The following is a 20,521-nucleotide window of genomic DNA, read 5'->3' as shown; positions in this document are numbered from 1 at the left end:
GAGCCTGGTAGGCTGCCATCTATGGGGTTGCACAGAGTCGGACACGACTGAGGTGACTTAGCAGCAGCAGCAGCAAATGGTCTAGTGGTTTTCCTTACTTTCAATTGAAGTCTGAATTTGGCAGTAAGGAATTCATGATCTGAGCCACAGTCAGCTCCCGGTCTTGTTTTTGCTGACTGTATAGGGCTTCCCCACCTTTGGCTGCAAAGAATATAATCAATCAAAAACTCAACATTCATTGGCTATCTGGAGATGTCCAGGTGTAGAGTCTTCTCTTGTGTTGTTGAAAGAGGGTGTTTGCTATGACCAGTGCATTCTCTTGGCAAAACTCTATTAACCTTTGCCCTGCTTCATTCTGTACTCCAAGGCCAAATTTGCCTGTTACTCCAGGTATTTCTTGACTTCCTACTTTTGCATTCCAGTCCCCTATAATGAAAAGGACATCTTTTTTGGGTGTTCATTCTAGAAGGTCTTATAGGTCTTCATAGAATGGTTCAACTTCAGCTTCTTCAGCATTACTGCTCAGGGCATAGACTTGGATAACTGTGATATTGAATGGTTTGCCTTGGAATGAACAGAGATCATTCTGTCATTTTTCAGACTGCATCCAAGTACTGGATTTCAGACTCTTTTGTTGACTATGTTGGTTACTTCATTTCTTCTAAGGGATTTGTGGCTCAGATCATGAATTCCTTACTGCCAAATTCAGACTTCAATTGAAGAAAGTAAGGAAAACCTCTAGACCATTTGCTGCTGCTGCTGCTAAGGGCAATAGTGGTAGATATAATGGTCATATGAGTTAAATTCACCCATTCCAGTCCATTTTAGTTCACTGATTCCTAAAATGTCAATGTTAACTCTTGCCATCTCCTGTTTGACTACTTCCCATTTGCCTTGATTCTTGGACCTAACATTCCAGGTTCCTATGCAATATTGCTCTTTACAGCATCTGACCTTGCTTCCATCACAAGTCCCATCCACCACTGGGTTTTGTTTTTGCTTTGGCTTCATTTCTTCATTCTCTCTGGAGTTAATTCTCCACTGATCTCCAGTAGTATATTGGGCACCTACTGACCTGGGGAGTTCTTCTTTCAGTGTCGTATCTTTTTGCCTTTTCATACTGTTCATGGGGTTCTCAAGGCAAGAATACTGAAGTGGTTTGCCATTCCCTTCTCCAGTGGACCATGTTTTGTCAGAACTCTTCACCATGACCTGTCCATCTCGAGTGGCCCTACACAGCATGGCTCATAGTGTCATTGAATTAAACAAGGCTAACTTAAGCCTTTTATCCTTCTCCATCAGAGGGCAGACAGAATGAAAACCACAATCACAGAAAAATGACCAATCTGATCACATGGACCACAGCCTTGTCTAACTCAATGAAACTATGAGTCATGCAGGAATATCTGTGTTAGCCTTAGAATAGAACAAGTTTACAACAGAGCCAGTGATAGAATTTGTCTCTACTTTTTAACTAGTTTAGTATTTTGCACACTTGTTAGTGGTTAAAGAAAATATATTAGGAATATATCCACATCAGTAGACTTGTAAAACTGGAAACTTCCTTTGGAAATGTAGTACTATATATACTCCTCTGCACATAGCATATTTGATGAGATACACCTTTAAGCCAAGAACTCTTTTTTCATGTTCATTTTTCTTTCTTAATTTCCTTGTGAGAAAATGATAAGAAAATGATAAGATAAATGATAAGGACAATAGTTAAATAACTCAGTCACTGTGGTAGAGTGAATTCATGTTAAAGCTTCATTCTGGGGTTTTGAGTTGACTTGTATAAACACACAGCTATGTTTTTCATCCTCATTTGAAGAATGGTTTATACACTTTATATAAAAAATCCCAATTATGCCATTGCTAAGACTTTAACATGTGAAACGGCTTCCTAGTGGCACAGTGGCAAAGAATCCACCTGCCAGTGTAGGAGACACAAGAGATGTGGGTTCTCAGAGACACGACTGAGCATACACACACACACACACACACACACACACACACATGAAATAGAGATTAATAGGAACCAGGATGCTTTGAGTCTTGATAGGGAAATATTTTGTGTAACCTTCTACTCAATGTTTTCTGGATCATTCATACATGTGCTGTTCTGAACTCAGTTGCTCAGTTGTGTCTAACTCTTTGTGACCCCATGGACTGTAGCCTGCCAAACTTCTCTGTCCATGAAATTTTCCAGGCAAGAACATTGGAGTGGGTTGCCATTTCCTTCTCCAGGGGATCTTCCCAACCCAGGAATTGAACCCATATCTCTTGTGCCTCCTGCATTGGCAGGTGGATTCTTTATCACTTTGCCACCTGGGAATCTCCATTTATACATGTAAATATTACTTAAAATATGCTTGAGTCATAAATTAGTTTCAACTGGCTTTAATGAGAATTTTCCTCACATTGGTTTGAGTGTATAGATAATCCCTGAAATAAAACAATGACATATAACTTGAAATATAATCGCAAATAAAATTTGATTGTATTTCTGCTGGTTATGTCAAATATGGTATGATATTTTGAAGTATAATGTATTAAGTATGTCAAAGAATGGTTGTCAATTTTCATCTTGAAATTCATCAAAATATAGGGGTATATCTACTAAGGAAATGTGTTAATTTGAAGTTTTTTTAAATTGAATTAAAGTATCTGGTACTTTTTTTTTTTTCAACCTATACTAATCCTAAATTAGGTGATCTGGCAAGACCTCTAATTCTATTGGCTTTAGAATTTAACCTGTCTCCTGGACTTTGAAGCCATGTCTTTTCTTCAGAGGAGATAAGGAAAAGTCTCTTATCTTAGGTCTGGAAGAAACACGGAATCCAGTATCAAGGTAGCAGAGTAGTTATTTTCCCAGACATAGCACAAGGTTTTCAAGCCTGAAGAAAAAGATTAATCTCCTTAAAAAAGGACTTTGCTAACTTGGGCCTGGACATGGCAATCCTGTTTCCAGCTATCCAATATAAAAGCTTTAGCAGTCAGAAGTTTGTTTGCTTTAATTTTGATGTGGCTCATCTTTTCTTAGCTGCTCATATTCAAGATTTGGAAAAGAAGGAACAGTGGTGAGCTGAGTGATTCATTGGATTCTGATGAGGAACTCTTGAGAAATTTTATTATTCCTGAGTTTTAAACCCTTGTGACTTTAATATAAATTTGGTATGAATCTTGACTTTTTTTCTCTGCCTTTTAGTAATTATATTTTGGTATTCCTATTGAGTGTGATAGTAGCTATACATTTATAATTCATGGGTGTTTGGGATTTTTTATTTTTAATTCACTTTTTTTTAATATAATGCCTTAAGTGTTTGTAATTCAGTATTAAACTAAACTTGTTTAAAAATGTACTTTATCATAAATATCTCTGTTTTTCATGTGTTTTTCAGAAAGCATTTGGTTTCTTAAAGCCATTAATGTGAGAGTTCAGGGTTTAGTTCTTTGTAGTCACATGTGGTATGGATATTTACAGTTTTCTGTAGTGAATTTCTTCAGTGTTGATCACTATGTCCTTTAGCCAGAATTGGCTGGTGAAGAAGTGTTAATCTTTTTGTTCTCTTAAGGGGTTGTTGGATCTGAAGTAGCTTCTAAGGTGTGGGTCAACTCATCTGGGAAATGAAAGATGGTATGAGGATTTTTTACTTTGTAAAGTGCCTTTAACAGGTGATCACATTTCATCCTGGGAGTGCTGCTGGAGAGGAATATATATTGATTTGGCTTTTGTTATCCTTGGGTCTTCCAGATCTTGGGTTTCTTAGGTCTTTGGTTCTTTTTGTTATTCTTTATTGTTCAATTTGAGAGTTGAAAATAGATATCATGTCTCTTCTTAAGAATAAACCTGAAAGGCTTTTCAAGAGTGAGCTGTTTGGGGGGCAAGTTTGTGTTCCCAGTCTTATTTCTATTTTAAGATTAAGCATTGTCCTTGGAACGTAAACGGCCTTCAATAAATTAGGAAGAGAAGAGTTAGAGAATTAACTATCACTTATGGCTTATGAGAGGTCACAGTTACTATTCTTTCCAATTCATTGATATAAAACACAGACAATAAAGAAATCACTTAGGATCAATCACACAATGTGAATGACATAGAAAAGATCTTTAAGTGGTAGAAAAGAGTATATTTTGTATTTTTAGTTTTGTACTGTAATCAAAAAGCAATGAGGAGCTATTTAATGGTTTTAATCAAGAAAGTATCAGTGTATAAGTTAAGAGTATGTAAATAGCAACTGTATGGTATAACAAGATGTAGATTTTTTTGGTAAGGTTTGTAAAGTAAGATTTCATATAACTTTGAAGAATTGACAGGATGTAGACTAATTGAAAAAATTAATCCAAGAAACGTACAGTCCTAAATTTCGTCATCAGACTCTACCACCTTATGTTGGCTAAATGATTCACAATCTGTTTTGTTAATTACTCCTCATCATTTTCTTTATCTATTGCATTTTATAAAGAGACAAGTTCAATATGAAGAAGTGTGGTCTTTGACACCATGGACAGTGTGCCAAGGCACTGTGAGACAGATTTACAAATTTTAAATGTACAGTCTGAAAATCTGAAAATCACACATTTCTCCTTTGGCTTCTCTTTTTTCTTATTCCTTGTAGTCATTCTATCATATCCTAAGCATTTTCTCTGGTGAAATTTGCATGGCAAGATGAGGAAAAGAAGAGAAAAAAGTAGTCAGAGGTGGGGAGTACTAAGATGCCTTGGGTTCTAGCTGGTGGCCATAGTTGAAGGTAGTTCATGAACATTGGTAGTGGCTCTAGTCTCTGACAGGAGCCAGTCGTGGTCTTCAGTGTTAATTTTTTTTTTTTTCTTTTGCATAGGACTTTGCCTTGATTCCTTATAGTATTTTTATGAAATAGCTGTATGTCCCACCTTGAGTGTTTAAGAACCATCTGGGCATTTTACTGCCCCCACAACCTTGTGTCTGCCCAGAAGCTGAGCAGAAGACTCTGCTTATAAACTGCAAGGACTTAAAATAACAGCTAAAAAAGTGATGGTGCTTCATAGATATATTTAGTGGGTTTTTTGGGTCAGTTATCATAATAAGCAACTTTTATTTAAATGTAAACAAAGTTTTTTAAAAAAGCACTTTCTCTTTAAAAGACTGATTTTCACTGCAATTCATTCTGGCCTTTAAGCAGAGAGTTAGACACAAAGACAAATTGCAAAATATGCAGTCAATTCAAGAGTTTAATTTTAAGTTTAATTTTAAACATTTAAAAATCTGTTTTCAATTTCAGTTCACTGTGATATTTCAATTGCTTTTAAGTATTACAAAGATATATATTAGGATAACTTTACAATAAAGAAATTTCCAATTTTTCTTATTCTGTACATTAAAAATGAAAGTAAAATGAGAGTTATGTAGTCCCATGGATAGCAATTCTTTTCATGTAATGTTCATAGTATGGTCATTAGATCATAGGTTCTCTGATTTGCATGTGAATGGGGAAATTAAATAACACTCCTGAAAGACCTTTAGTTGAAGGTTTTAGTAACTTTCATTAGGGGTCAAGCCTTCAAAATTTATATGAATAGAAAAATAAGAAAATAATCGTGTATTAATAAAAGGCCTGTTTTTTTATTCAAAGACAACACATAGTTGATTTTTCTAGAGGATGTATAATTTTACTATTGGTAAATTTGGAGAACTAGACATATTTTTGAGAGAATCTTTGGTTTATGTTGGGAGTAGCAATAATTTATAACTAATATATGTCCCTGAAGATTCTATCATTATTTTGCTATTTTAAAAGTATTGATTGATTGACTAATTAGTTATTAATTAATCCAGTTAATTAATGGTAGAAAACCATTTTAATAATTTAAGGAATGCAGTCATCAATTTTAGAAAAAATATTATTCTAACTCGACAATCCTTTCTTTTCCAAAGTTACGTATTGGTGTATCATCCAGAGCAACTAATATAGTGCTGATACTTTCTTTCATTTGTCTTTCTTTCTACAAAATGTCTAATCATTTCTTTTGTAGGATTTTTATTATTACTCATTGACTTCAACTTCTATACCCAGACCACTAGCTTTTAAAAACAAATTTTTGAAACTTTGAAACTGTCAACTTTGAACAATCAATATTTTGCTTTTTCAGTCCACAAAACATTCAAGAATATTCTCTTGAAATAATCAATCCCTTAATTTGAGTTCAATTTGCAACAACATTATGTATTTCCCTCTTCCTATAAGCTGAGGATGATCTTGAATAAGTGAAGAGGTTTAAAATAAACGATATCAAATAACTGATACCAGAATAAAACAATTAACTCTTCAACACCCCAGGGAATGTCAGGAGTTAACATCCAAATAGGCATTTTTAACTGTTAGCAGTTTGTAGAATTCAAGTAACAGGATATTTTTTCCTCCTCTTATTTCTTCCCTTCTCTGTCTCCTTTTCTTTTTTCTCCTCTAGAACATTACTTTTCTCCATATTTTTTTAACCTTGATAAAAGAAAAAAGGCACCCTGTCTTTCAGTGACTCAACTTAGACAACTCTGCTCTGTGTTATGTGGCAGCCTGGATGGCAGGAGAGTTTGGGGAGGATGGATAAACATAGATGTACGGCTGAGCCCCTTTGCTGTTCACCCGAAACTATCACAACATTGTTAACCAGCTATATTCAAATACAAAATAAAGAGTTTAGGAAAAAAGGAGAAATTTTGAAAGCTGGAAGAAGCGATAGATATATGTCCTTTAATGGGAATTCGTAATAACAGTTTGCTGCTGCTGCTGCTGAGTCGCTTCAGTCGTGTCCGACTCTGTGCGACCCCATAGATGGCAGCCCACCAGGCTCCCCCGTCCCTGGGATTCTCCAGGCAAGAACACTGGAGTGGGTTGCCATTTCCTTCTCCAGTGCATGAAAGTGAAAAGTGAAAGGGAAGTCGGGGAAATTTACTGTTTGTGAGAGTAGTGGTCTGATCATTAGGAGGTCTGAATACATCTTCCTGGACCAAGTTCTCTTGAAAACAAGAGGTCAGGAAGGAAATCAGATTAATGTAGCAAATGTACTATATGAGGGGGTAGAGTAGAAATGTGTGTGGGTGACCTGTTTTAGTTTAAAAAAAAAAAAAAAAGACTTCTACGTCATTACCATGTAAATTGCCACCCCTTACTTCAGTACGTAGTTTCAAGACACGTTGCACAACTTGCTTCTTTGTGATTCCCAAATATATTTAATTTAAAGATAGTCCAATAGTCTCCCAGCCCATGACCTAGATTACCATTGGTAACCCCTCCTCATGGCTAGGGTTGCTCTTTAGAGCCTTGCAAAATCTTTTGTATTTACTTTGGGCAGAAGTTAAGAATTAACAAGCCCATCAGAGCTGTTCATTCTGTTCAGCACATTAAAAGATGATTTAGTTGTAGTGATAATCATTGTGCAAAAAAGGCTGATAATGAATTAAATTTAAAATTTTTCCTTAGAAATATTTTACTCTTTAGAATGACAATTGCCTAATGATTTAGCCATTCTATTTTAAGAAGTTTATGCTGTAGGCAAGTTTAGGCCAAAATTTAAGGAAATGTTTAGGCTAAAATTAAGTGTAGAGTTTGATTTATGTAGTTGTTAGTTTCTTTCACTAACTGTTTCATCATTTACAAAGTTATTTCTATTTGAAATGCAGTAATTGTTAGGAACTTATGTTTCTACAATGATTTCTACTAAAAACTTTAGATTTGGTGTTTAACTCAAAAATTATGAGATGACTGTTCATTTAGGTATCTATTTCTTATATCTATAAAACAGAGCAGTTGGAAAAGATTTTAAAAATAACTTTCTGCTATATAAAACTATCTATCACAAAATTATGTTCTCTGATTGATGAGAATTTAGGCAATACTTTTAAAAAGAAATTAATTTCCTACAAAGTATCTTTTAGTTGGAAACAGTTCTGCTTTCTGTTATACAGTGTCTGATAAATAGAAAGCACTCAATAAGTAGTCCCTAAATTATTTTGTAAAACCAGTTCTCTTTTTTTTTTTTTTAGCAATTCTAGACTTTATAAGCAATCATGAAAATTCAATGGCATTGAATTATTCAGATTCTGAAGTAACTCAAAAGAATAGGATCTAACAGAAAAATATAAAATATCCTTTGCTATTTTAGGCAAGTTGGGCTGAATCAGTTAGCCAGCTAGAAGTATGACTCTCAGACCAATTAGTTTCACTAGATAGATTGCTAGAAAAATTTTATAGTTTCATTTCTATACTACCTTCTTCATGTTTATATTTTAATTTTAAACATGATAATAAATCAGAGAAGCATGGATACTTTCTTCTCATTATTTGATTTTTACTGAACTTACATTTTCCCCATTTCCAGGTCATGTCATAGTATTTCTAGCATTGCAACCTCTACAATCATGTATTCTTCCTGTGAAATTAATCTTAACCAGCCCACTCTTTCTAAGTCATTTAGTGTTGCTGCCTCTGTTTTTCCCAGATATAGTTGACATGTTGGAAAGAGGCTGAACATTGGCTAAGAGCTGAGTTCTCATCTTGGCTTTGCAACTTATTAGCTGTGTGATCATGGGCAAGCTACTTAACTCCCTCGGGCCCACCCAACATCTTCATCTGTGAAATAGAGATATAATTAACTACAATTTAGCACAGAGATTGCTTTTAAGATTAGCAAAAATGGTATTCCAAGTGCCTTGCCCAAGATATGGCACTTAGTTAGGTGATCAAAAAACGGCAAATACCTCAACTATCAAGCAGCACCATATTTATCATCATTGAACTCATTAAAATTGATTTATTTAAGTACTTATTTGCACTTACTGGCATAATAGTAATGTATATATCTCATAGATGTAAATATATGCTAATATATTGTGGTTACAAATTCCAATGTTTTAAATTCTATTGTAGGATCTTAAAAATTTAATACCCAAGACTTTCCTCTTTAAAACATTTTTTTAAAGACTTTTAGGAAGACTGAAAATTTTTGATTAGGAATCCTACATGACATGGTTTTAAATCTGTAGTTATCTCATGGTCAAAATTTTATTTTTTGTGTGTGTTACAGGTTATTCAATATTTAACTTCCTAGTGAACTTTGAATTTTCTTTCTTAAATTTGACTCTAAATTCTGCCTTCTATGTATGATTTATGATTTAATGATTTATAACTTTAATGATTACAGCTCACTATGATTTTGGGCAGCTGCTATATTTTATGACTACTATATATGCTTTTTGGCTTATTTCTATATAATCCTCTACAATTTGTGTTTGTGACTTGCTTTTCTTCCTCTTTTTGGACTAACTTACATTTGACCTCACTTTGTACTTTCATCTGTTTGTGTTTGACTATGGCTCCAGTTTGCCAAGGTCACTGTGATTTCTGAATCAACTTTCTAAGGCATTGCCCACTATGTTCTTCTCATCCCACAAATAGAAAGATTGTTTTGCTCACTGTGTAATTCAGTTTCCTCCTACATTTATATGTGTTCTCCAGTAAATGTATATATACCTAATAATGCCCTAGAATGTATATTCAATGCACTTGAAGTAGGTTATGTCTAACATTTCTACAGAGTCTAGTAATAATGTCTCTATTTTAAAGGCAGAAATTGATATGACAAAATTTATTCTTTATAAACACATACTGCTTGTACCAACTAACTTGCTCTCTTTAAGTTTTTTTTCAGTCTTAAAAATGATTTCTCTTTTATTGTCCTAGAATATAATCACATGTACCTAGAATTTTAATATGTGAAATCATTTTGACAAGGTCTCTTTTCCAGCTTCATTTTTTCTCTTCCTTTGAATCACTTCAACCTTTATGCTATCAAATGTTCGATTGATAAGCACATTTATGAAAATTGGTTCTTCACCTTCTATTCCTCAAAATGCCAACTGAATCTTAGTGAATGTGTCTTAATGATTGGATTTTCAAAGACATCTGGTTATTTAAAAATCTCCTCATCTAACAACCTAACATCTATTGTCATTATTGACAAATCTTCTCCCTGGTTAGACTTTGAGGAATCCTTCTACTAGCTTATCCTAGTTTTTACGATGAGAGAAAGTACTCCTTTTTATGTGAGTGCAAACCGGCACTGCTTTTCTTCAAAGAGTAGCCCTTCTTTGGTCCATGTTCTCATTTGTGACAGTGTTTCTTGTTATATTAGGCTAATGAAAATCAGAACTGAACCCTAAAAATCACTTCTACCTTTTCTATTCTATTTTCATGCATCTTTGCTCAAATACTAAATAGAACTTTTTTGGAGGTGGTGGTTCTTTACCTTCTTTTCTCTGAATTGTTTGCTCCCAAGACATACCTCGCTTCTTGCTTTAAGTTTATCTCTTCAAAATAGCCTTTTGTAGAATTCTTAATTGACAGCTTTCTTTTCCTTTTCCTAAATATCTTTATTTCCTCTTATATCTGACATAATTTTACCTTCTTCTGCTTAAATAAGCATCATTGATCAAGCAGGAACTCAATATACAGGACCCCATTCATTCATTCAATCATTTTTCAAAAACACCTCTTGCATGCCTGTTATATTAGAGACTTTTTGAAAGATGTATCACTATCTTAGAGTGTTTCAGATTCATTACTTAGCAAGACACACTTCAAGAAGGCTGTTGGCAGTTTTGCACTTTTTAAAAAAGAATTGTTAATACTATATTTTCTCTTTATTCTAAAACCTAAAGCCTTTATTATCCAGGATGAGCTGGTTTCATTTCTTCCAACTGGTACCAGGTCTCCCTTACTTAAACCAGTGGTTCATCCAAAAGAAGGAATTAGTACACTTGAAATTAGTGCAAATATAGGCTGTTAATTAGTGTTGCTTTATGTTTCCTTTTAAGAGGTTTCTTGACCATTAGTGTTAATGGATTAATGGGAGCGAAAAGACACAAGAAAATATGAACAACTAGTACTTAACAAAGGCATATGGAAGTGTTTGACTTCACGAGTAATTTAAAATTCAAATGAAAACAAATATAATTTCCTTTGCTCAAATAAGCAACTAAGAAATAATACCTGAAGTTGACAAGTGTACATTAAAAGATACGTTTACATATTGTGATTGGTATGTAGATAGGTGCATTCTTTTTGAAGAGAGATTTGGCATTGTTTATAAAATATAACAATATTGATATGCATTATAGCAACAATAGAAGCAATAAAAATGAAAGATTTTTGTAGCCATTTCAGTTAAAATTTGAAAAAAACATGTAATAACATTGAACATACCTTAAATATAGTATTACCCTACAAAAGCATAATGCAAGTTGATCACTGTTTTCAAAACTATGACTTGTATATAGAAATAAATGATAGAGGAAGATATGCTAAAACATGAATAGAAGTTATGTTTGGGTGGTAGGCTATTATCTATTTTTCAGTATTATCCACATTTCTTTAAATAATGGATGAAAATAAATACCATTTAGTGATGGATATAGTAACATTTTCAATAACAGATATCCTATGACAAATTCATCAAATTAAATCTCCTCAGGGATTTGGAAGACTGTTTCTATTTCTCTTAAGAAATGATAAATAATTATGTTAAGGGTACTTTACTTCCTCTCTCTCTATAAATATGTATATGTTTTAATCTCTTTATATACATACATATATACATATTTATTCATACAAATATTTAAGGCATTTTCCAATTTATGGAAGAAATAAAAAGCTTTATCAGCACTAGATTAAGAAATACTAGAATATATTACATTCAGAATGGATAAACAACAAAGTCTTAATGTATAACAAAGGAAAATATATGGTGATAAGCCATACTGTAAAAGAATACAAAAAAAGAATGTATATATGTGTATAATTGAGTCACTTTGTAGTACAACAGAGAGATTGGCACAACACTGTAAACCAGCTGTGCTTTGATTAATAAATGTAAAAAAAGTAGTGGAGCATTACTCCATCAAAATTGAGAAATATTTAGCTTAATAATTCTTAATTTTCCAAATGGCATTGTATAGAAAGAGTAGCCTAGTAATGTAAACAGTGATAACTATGATAAATGTACCAGTAGAAAAGAAGGGGTAAATTCATAAGCAATATTTTGATGTTTTGAGTGAGTGACTTATATGATTAGAGGACCCTGAATGACATGGGTCATCCAAAATACATTTCAAATACAAATTCCCTCAACCTTCTGTGTGTACGTGTGTGCAAGCCTTTCCCTGCTTAGTTGTATGCAGACAGCTTATGTGAGAGGGGGACCATGTAAATGTGACCAGAGAAAGAAAATCATTCCAGTCTGAAAAATAATTTCTTTTAAAATATGTTGAAAATTCTTTCACAAAAATGTAATATTTATACTAATACTTTTATCTCTTTCATATTGACTATTAATCAGCTATCACCCCACTCCCTTGATTGGTTGTTTAGTCACTCAGTTGTGTTTGACTCTTTGCAACACTATGGACTGTAGCTTTCCAGGCTCCTCTGTCCATGAGATTTTCCAGGCAAGAATACTGGAGTAGGGTGCCATTTCCTTCTCCAGAGGATATTTCCAACCCAGGGATCAAACCTACATCTCCTGCTATTTTAATGTAAACTCCCTCACTGATGTAATTTTATTTTTCAGTTTGGTTGTAGATTTCAGTTCATCTTGATCACTTAAATCTGAATCTACCCACCATTTAGTTTATTGGTCTTTCCAGTTCCTAAGATGTTTGTAGAATCATGATGCATGAATTTTCAGAATATTTAACCAAACTCTCCAAATCTTTTGCCCCTTCTCCTTTCATTATGATAACTAGAAACATGGACCATATCCTACATCCAACATATTTTACTGAAAAAAAATGAAAGCCCATTACAACTCTCAGGCTTAGAGTTTTTGTTAGATTCTAGAGTCATGGAATTATATCCTAAAATTGTTGATACCTTTTTGGCAAACCATGTTTAATTTATGATTCTTTTTGGCCAACTGTTAGAAGTGATTATGAAGTCAGTTACTAATGTCTTTTCCTGGTTTAAATTCTGGACTCCTCAGTATCCCAACTGTCATATTTAATCAAAGTGCAGAGAATAAAGGGGGAAACATTCCACAGTGTTCACTGCATGGGTACCTCTGGGTAATGGGACTGTGACTGTTTTAAATTTACTCTGCATCTTGAAGACTTTCATGATAAGTACATGTCATTTTTCTGATGCTTTCAAACTGAGGTGCTGGAGAAGACTCTTCAGAGTCCTTTGGACATCAAGGAGATCAAACCAGTCAATCCTAAAGGAAATAAACCCTGAATATTCATTGGAAGGATTGATGCTGAAGCAGAAGTTCCAATACTTTGCCCACCTAATGCAACAAGCTGACTCACTGGAAAAGACCCTGATGCCAGGGAAGTTTGAGGGCAGGAAGAGAAGGGTGTGACAGAGGATGGGATGGCTGGATGACATCACTGACTCAATGGACATGAGTTGAGCAAACTCTGGGAGAAAGTGAAGGACAGGGAAGCCCAGTGTGCTGCTGTCCATGGGGTCGCAAGGAGTCATACACAATTTAACAATTGAAAAATGACAATTTTTCTAATTAGAGAAAGATGAACCTCCTTTTCTCTATGTAAACATGTGAAAGTGAAAGTCACTCAACCGAGTCCTACTCTTTGTGACCCCATGGACTATACAGCCCATGGAATTCTCCAGGCCAGAGTACTGGAGTGGGTAGCCTTTCCCTTCTCCAGGGGATCTTCCCAATCCAGGGATCAAATCCAGGTCTCCCGCATTGCAGGTGGATTCTTTACCAGCTGAGCCACAAGGGAAGCCCAAGAATACTGGAGTGAGTAGCCTTTCCCTTCTCCAGGGGATCTTCCCAACCCAGGAATTGAACTGGGGTCTCATGCATTGCAGGCGGATTCTACCAACTGAATTTCAAGGGAAGCCCCTATATAAACATATACATGTATATGTAGACAGGACGAGTTCAAGGCCTATTGTACTTACCAATCTAAACCAGTAAGTATTGATTCTTAGTTCTCTAAGTTGAGAGCTTTTCTTCTGCTAGTTTCACCCTCATTCATTTTGCATAATCTTTCTTTCACACAGATTTCACCTTTGTTCAAAACATTTCCATGACTACCATGAATGCTCTTTATGGATTAAGATCAACCATTTTAAATCACACAAAGTCTTCCATGTAATGGCTCCTTTTCATTTCCCCAACCTGTACTGTGCATCTAGGCTTTAGCAGACTGTTTTAGCTTTCTATTTTAATATGTCATATGATTTCATGAGTCTGTGCTGTTGCTCATGCTGTCCCTCCTGCTTTTTCCCTCTCTAGCTACAGTTTTTATTCTTTGCATCCTTCAAGAGAATATGGGTCAATGTGATCACATATTTAAATTTTACTGGACATACACAGGGAGCTGAACTTTCCCTTCCTTTCCTTCTTTCTTTCTTCCTTCCTTTCCTCCTTATTTCTTTATCTTCCCTCCTTGTCTCCTGCTTCTTCCCATCTTCTTTCCCTCTCCTTTCCTTTCTTTCTGCATTGTATTTGGACACACTACCATAACATTGCTTATTTTATTAATTATATACACTAGACTGAGCCTTTTTTTTTCACCTTTTCTATCCCCAGGTAATATGAAGTAATTTGGCTTCAGAGAATGTTTGTACATGATTACATTAAGTAAGATAGAAGAAGACTGAGTTTAAACTTTGTTCTTAAAAAAAAAATCTCATTATACCCCTCTCCCAGTTCTAGCGCTCATCCTACATCAGCGAAGTTTACAATCTTTATGCCATTCTATGTCATCTCTTCCATTATGAAAACTCTAGAAGGAAGTCTTTATTTCTTGTCCTCCTTTACAAGAATATCAAAATATAGTACTGCAGTGCTTCCTAATCTACATAAACACATGACTTAAATGAGAACTTCCTTAAGCCAATGAGACCTTTTGGTTGCCTGATTAACTGTGGGATTGAGGGCTAAGTGAATTGATTTCAACTCAGATTGAAACGCAAATATTTTCATTTTGGGAATTTTATATCTAACAGTTTAAAAGCTAAAAAAAAAATTCAACTTAGGAATGAACATTCATTAAAACCAATGTTTACTTTTGTTTAAACCAAAATATATGTTCCATATACTTTTTACATTTTGAAAAAGTAAGAGAGAAAAAAATAGGCTGCTTTTCTTCAGTTGTGTTTTAGTTAATATTACTGATTATATATATAATATTAATATAAACTAATAATTTAGTTTAATATTGCTTTAAAATTTAGAACAAAAAACAATGCAACAGTAAGAATATAATACACTATTAAACTAAAAAAAATGTAGAAAGGTATATTCTATATTTGTGGATAAAAGCTTGTTCTGATGTCTTTTTTCCTATGTGTGGTGTCCATTGTCTTTTCCAAGCAAAAATGACAAGTCTTGAGTTTCTTTGGGAATTCAAAATGTCTTTTAAGGCACATTGGACATCACATCTAACACAAGCAAAAATCTTTGACCCTTAGCATTGTTAGGAATTTGCTACTCTTTAGAGTAAGTGATATTCCTAAGGTTGTCCACTGTGTCTAGGTCATTCTATTCAGCTGCATAAGCAATTCCTTTGACAGATGACTGGTTTTCCACAGCACTAGCATTATTTCAGCAGGAGAAGGTAGTGTTTGATGTGTTGCAATTTGTATTACATGTCCACAGAATATCTCTGGACATTACCTTGGGAGGAGGGCTTAAGAGAAGGAGGAGCTGTGGCTGAAGACATTTAATGACAGAATGAATGGAAATCCAAAGATCACTGTGCAGCCAGCCTTAACACGACTGCATATCCCCAGCTTTCTTCACATTAATTTAAAAACCTTATAACAAAATTCTCATAAAACATATGTAATTTTATTTGATTTTAGTCACAAATCGTCTTCAAAATGACAAGGATTTTGACAGCTTGCAAAGTGGTGAAGACCCTGAAGACAAGCTTTGGCTTAACCAATGTGACGGCACACCATCAATGGAAATTTGCAAGACCTGGCATCAGACTCCTTTCTGTCAAGGTAATATTCCTATGTTCATTGTTTCCAAAAAAAATTGTATGGGGTGTAGTTTAGTGTGAAGCAAAGGTGTCACTAAAAAAAGAAAACCAGAGTTCTGAACTGCCTACTTAGTAAAATTTGCTTTGCTAGAGGACCTACATATTTCACAAATAATCATTATCTGCTCTGATAATTATGCTCTGAAAATTAAGAGTTTTCACTCAGTGTAAAGAAGAATCACACGTCCTGTGAATATGTAAAATATAAGTGTTCTGTTTAGAAAACAATTTTCTAAAAAGGCTATTGGGGCTCTGTGCCCAGACACCATTGCTCACAGTTTGGGTTCAAACATGGAGGTGCATATATGTGCATTAGCCAGATAGCAGTGGGTAGTGTGTTCAGCCTCTATTCTCTGTTGGTTCACTGGTAAAGTATTCTAGGAAAAAATTTTGGAAGGAAAAAAACTACATAATTTTGATATTTACAGATCATCATGTAGACACTGTATTTGCTTTTTGTTTTTTCCTCTTAGCCCCTTTTTTAGAAGGACAAATTTATTACTTTTATTTTGAAGACTAAGACATTAAGGCAATTAGTAGCTAATGAGTCTGTCTCTCTGAGTGTACATAACTGAGGAGCAGGTCCAGGAAGAGGACATTAGATGTTCTTCTCCCACCCCACCATTGAGTTATGAAATTCCAGTAGGAACTTCTATTCATTCCTACACCTTTATGAAGACATTTATTACCAGAGAAGTCTGAAATTACTATAAGGAAACTTTGCCAATAAAAATCATCTTTAGTGACTATAAAATTTAAGTAATCAAAGAAGCTTTAAATATATTGCTTCTTAGTAGTAAGAGTTGTAAAAGTGAAGTAGGAAGAAAGTCCCAAACAACCTCTACCTGTTGATGTAAAAATAGATTGTAATATTTTGAGTGTTCTGTTTCTACTTTGTATGCTCAGTGGGTTGACTAAAAGTCGTCCAAATACTTTCCCAGCTTCAAGTGCTTAGGTTGCTGAAGTAAGAGTTCAGCAACTCTTACTCTGAATGATATCTTCAGGGCTAAGCAATGCCCATAGATTTTTGTGACCTCCACTGACAGGAGTGGGAGAGAAAGAGGAGTGAAATAAACAGAAGAAAGAGGGAGACAGAAAGAGAAAGGAGGTGTGAAGGAAGACTTATGGTGGTGGGAGAGAGAGAAAGAAAAAAGAGAAGGAGAACGCTCAAGATCTCAGGAGAAATATAAAAAACTATCATTTTAGGGACTTCCTGCTGGTCCAGTGGTTAAGACTCCATGCTCTCACTGCAAGGGGCATGGGTTTGATCCCTGACTGGGGAACTAAGATCCCACATGCCATGTAGCATGGCTAAAAAGATAAAGCAAAAATTAAAAAAAGAAACTACCATTTTAAATTAAGAAACCCAGGAACAACTGTTTTCTAGGATTTGGTTTATTTGTAACTAGAGAGCCAGAAGGAGATGTGTTCTAAACCATCATCAAAGATAGAGTGACAACATATAAGTTCTGAGTGAACATTTGTGTTAGTAATATCTCAAGGGTACTCATATATCACTTCAGAGAGAATAAGTAGTGATGAATAGAATTACCTAAAGTTAGATGTGCCTTTTAAGACTTCAATGTTGTGTGCCTTGGAATAGCTTTTCCTTTTCACGAAAACAGGTAGATAGAGTTAGGTATATCTCCATCGTATGAAACAGAGAAATTCAGTGCCCACATAAAACGGCATAGATGTGACTGATATGAGAAACCAATTCTCCACCGTCATAATAAGTGCTCTATACAATCACAAACTACAATAAAATGGTTTAATTATGTGGATGGTCCACTGTGAAAGTAGTTTTAGCTCATGGTGGCAGATCTGTTTTAAGGGTCTGCCAAAGTTCACAGCTAAGAATGACAAATTTGTAGGAGGAATAAGCCATCATTTCATAGTGTAAAAGCCATTACTCACACTCAATCATTTCTGGCCAAAGTTTTGGAGGAATGCCAGGCATGAAAAATAGAAGTTCTTAAACTTCACAATAGTGAATAAAAATTCTATACAGCAGTCCAAGGCAACTTGTGCTATTATTCACTTATTTTGAAACAGTCCTCTACCTACTTTTCTTCATACCTTCACTTTTAAAACTCAATTCTCTTGGAAAGGTATATTTAAGCTTAAACTCTTTTTATATGAGCATCCTATTTTAAAGACAGTTAAAATCATTAGGATATAGTTACATATGGTTAGTGAAGGGCAATGAGAACAATCACTAAAGGTTAATAGCTTTATAGCCAGTTATAAATAGTTAAATGGATTGTGGAAGAGACTCTGGGATCAGATGTATAAGCACTGCAGTGTAAATTGATTGCCTTTTCAATGTCTTTGGAGGTCACCATCCCCTTGGCAATTGACAAGGAGAGTGAGTTAGATGGCAGCAGTGGTGCACTGGTACTTTTATGTGGACCTTCCTCATGTGTTTGTAGCTAATATTTATAGAGTGTACCTTGTTAATAGACACAGGCTTCCCTGGTGACTCAGATGGTAAAGCATTTGTCTGCAATGCGGGAGACCTGGGTTTGATCCCTGGGTTGGGAAGATCCCCTGAAGAAGGAAATGGCAGCCCACTCCAATTCTCTTGCCTGGAGAATCCCATGGACAGAAGAGCCTGGCGGGCTACAGTCCATGGGGTTGCAAAGAGTTGGACACAACTGAGAGACTTCACTTTCACTTTCTTTGTTAATAGACACAGTTGTATTTCATTTATAAGGAAGAAGAAATAATTTCAGGGTACTCTTTGTTTTAAAGGCATTTTATATCAGAAGTATCAAACTACCATCATGTATAAATCTCTAGAGTTAGTAATCTTAATGCTCGTTATTATATTTAGTCATTTGTATCTGTGTAGTGGTAAACACACTGGATAGGAACAAAAAACCTGGATTCTAACCTTTCTTAGGCGTTTATCAATGTTCTAAACTTAGTCAGGCCACATATTCTCTCTGAACCTAAATTTTGTCATCTTTAGTGTGGAAACAATTCTCGATTTACTCCAAGAATTGTGTGACCACAAAACATGATCAGTGCTAAAAATCTATAAAATATTTTAGTAAAAACTGTTCAGCAAGGTAGCAGGGTACAAGATTGATATACAGAAATAGGTTGCATTTCTTTACACTAACAATGACACATCAGAAAAGAAATGTAAACGATCCGTTTTAAAATCACATCAAAACAACAACAACTTAGAAACAAATCACACCAAGGAAGTGAAAGACATATGTTGACAACTATAAAACATAAATAATGAAAATTGAGTCATCACTCAAAGAAATGGAAAGATATCCCCCGTGCTCTCGAATTGGAAGTATTAATACTGTTAAAATGGCCATACTGCCCAAAGCAATTTGCAGATTTAATGCAATATGTATCAAAATAGCCATGAGATTTTTCACAGAACTAGAACAGATAAAGTTAAGATTTATGTGGAACCATAAAAGACTCAGAATTTCCAAAGCAGTCCTGGGAAAAAAGAACAAAACAGGAAACAGGACCCTTTCAGATTTCAGGCAATCCTGCAAAGCTACAGTAATCAAAACAGCATGGTGTTGGCACAAAGATAGACATATGGATCAATGAAACAGAATAGACCCAGAAATAAACCCACACACCTGTGGACAATTAATATTCAACCAAGGAGGCAAGAATATACAATGGGAAAAGACAGTCTCTTCAGCAAGTGGTGTTTGAAAAGTTGGACAGCTGTATGCAAATCATTAAAGCTTAGAACACATCCTCACATCAATATAAGCTCAAAACGGCTTAAAGACTTAAATATACGACAAGGCACCATAACAAATCTAGAAGAGAACACAGGCAAAACATTCTTTGACGTAATTGTACCAATTTTACAATGTATGTATTGTACCAATCAATGTTTTCTTAGGTCAGTCTCCCAAGGCAAGAGAAATAAAAGCAAAAATAAACAAATGGAACCTAATTAATTTTATAAGCTTTTGCACAGCAAAAGAAATCATAAATAAAATGCAAAGACAACCTATGTACTGAGAGAAAGTATATGCAAATGATGAAATCAACAAGGGCTTGATTTTCAAAAAGTAAAAACTGGTTACTTAGACAACATTCTATTCTATACATTTTAGTAGAAGGACCTCATAGAGACTTAGATCAGAGTTTCTTCATGTTTTCGTGGACTATAAATTATTACAGTGTCATAATACCTGATAAAAATTCTCAAATACTTATGATGATTTTTTTCGCCTGTGCCTTAATAGTAAACCTATCACTAGGTTTACTTATAAGGAATTAGACTCAAGGACTATGAAGCAAATAATTTTTTTCACTATGGTAAATTCAATTCCAAAAGTACAGTGAACTGTGTACATCTTAATGTCCTATGTATTTATTTACTTAGCAAATAAATATGAAACTTGTATCCTGGGAGTATACATGGAGAATAATAAGTGGTTAGTCTCTGACTGCAGGAAACATACAAATTAGAAA

General features: G+C 34.6%; 1 protein-coding gene across 1 annotated transcript in view; it reads left to right on the top strand.

Annotated features, from left to right (window-relative positions):
* The first annotated feature begins 15,754 nt into the window (after positions 1-15,754).
* The window catches only part of CPS1 (carbamoyl-phosphate synthase 1), a 145,421-nt gene continuing 140,654 nt past the window's right edge, over positions 15,755-20,521 (top strand). The window contains exon 1 of the mRNA XM_086341970.1: positions 15,755-16,013. Within this exon, the coding sequence (XP_086198096.1) occupies positions 15,888-16,013 (126 nt within the window). The 5' untranslated portion in view covers positions 15,755-15,887. The remainder of the gene's footprint in view (positions 16,014-20,521) is intronic.

This window comes from Bos grunniens, chromosome 2 (assembly GCF_055505025.1).
Source record: "Bos grunniens cultivar Pamir isolate PY7600 chromosome 2, Bosgru_T2T1.0, whole genome shotgun sequence".
Lineage (NCBI taxonomy): Eukaryota > Metazoa > Chordata > Mammalia > Artiodactyla > Bovidae > Bos > Bos grunniens.
The sequence above is the reverse complement of the archived record's forward strand: the minus strand, read 5'-3'. Positions and strand labels throughout refer to the sequence as shown.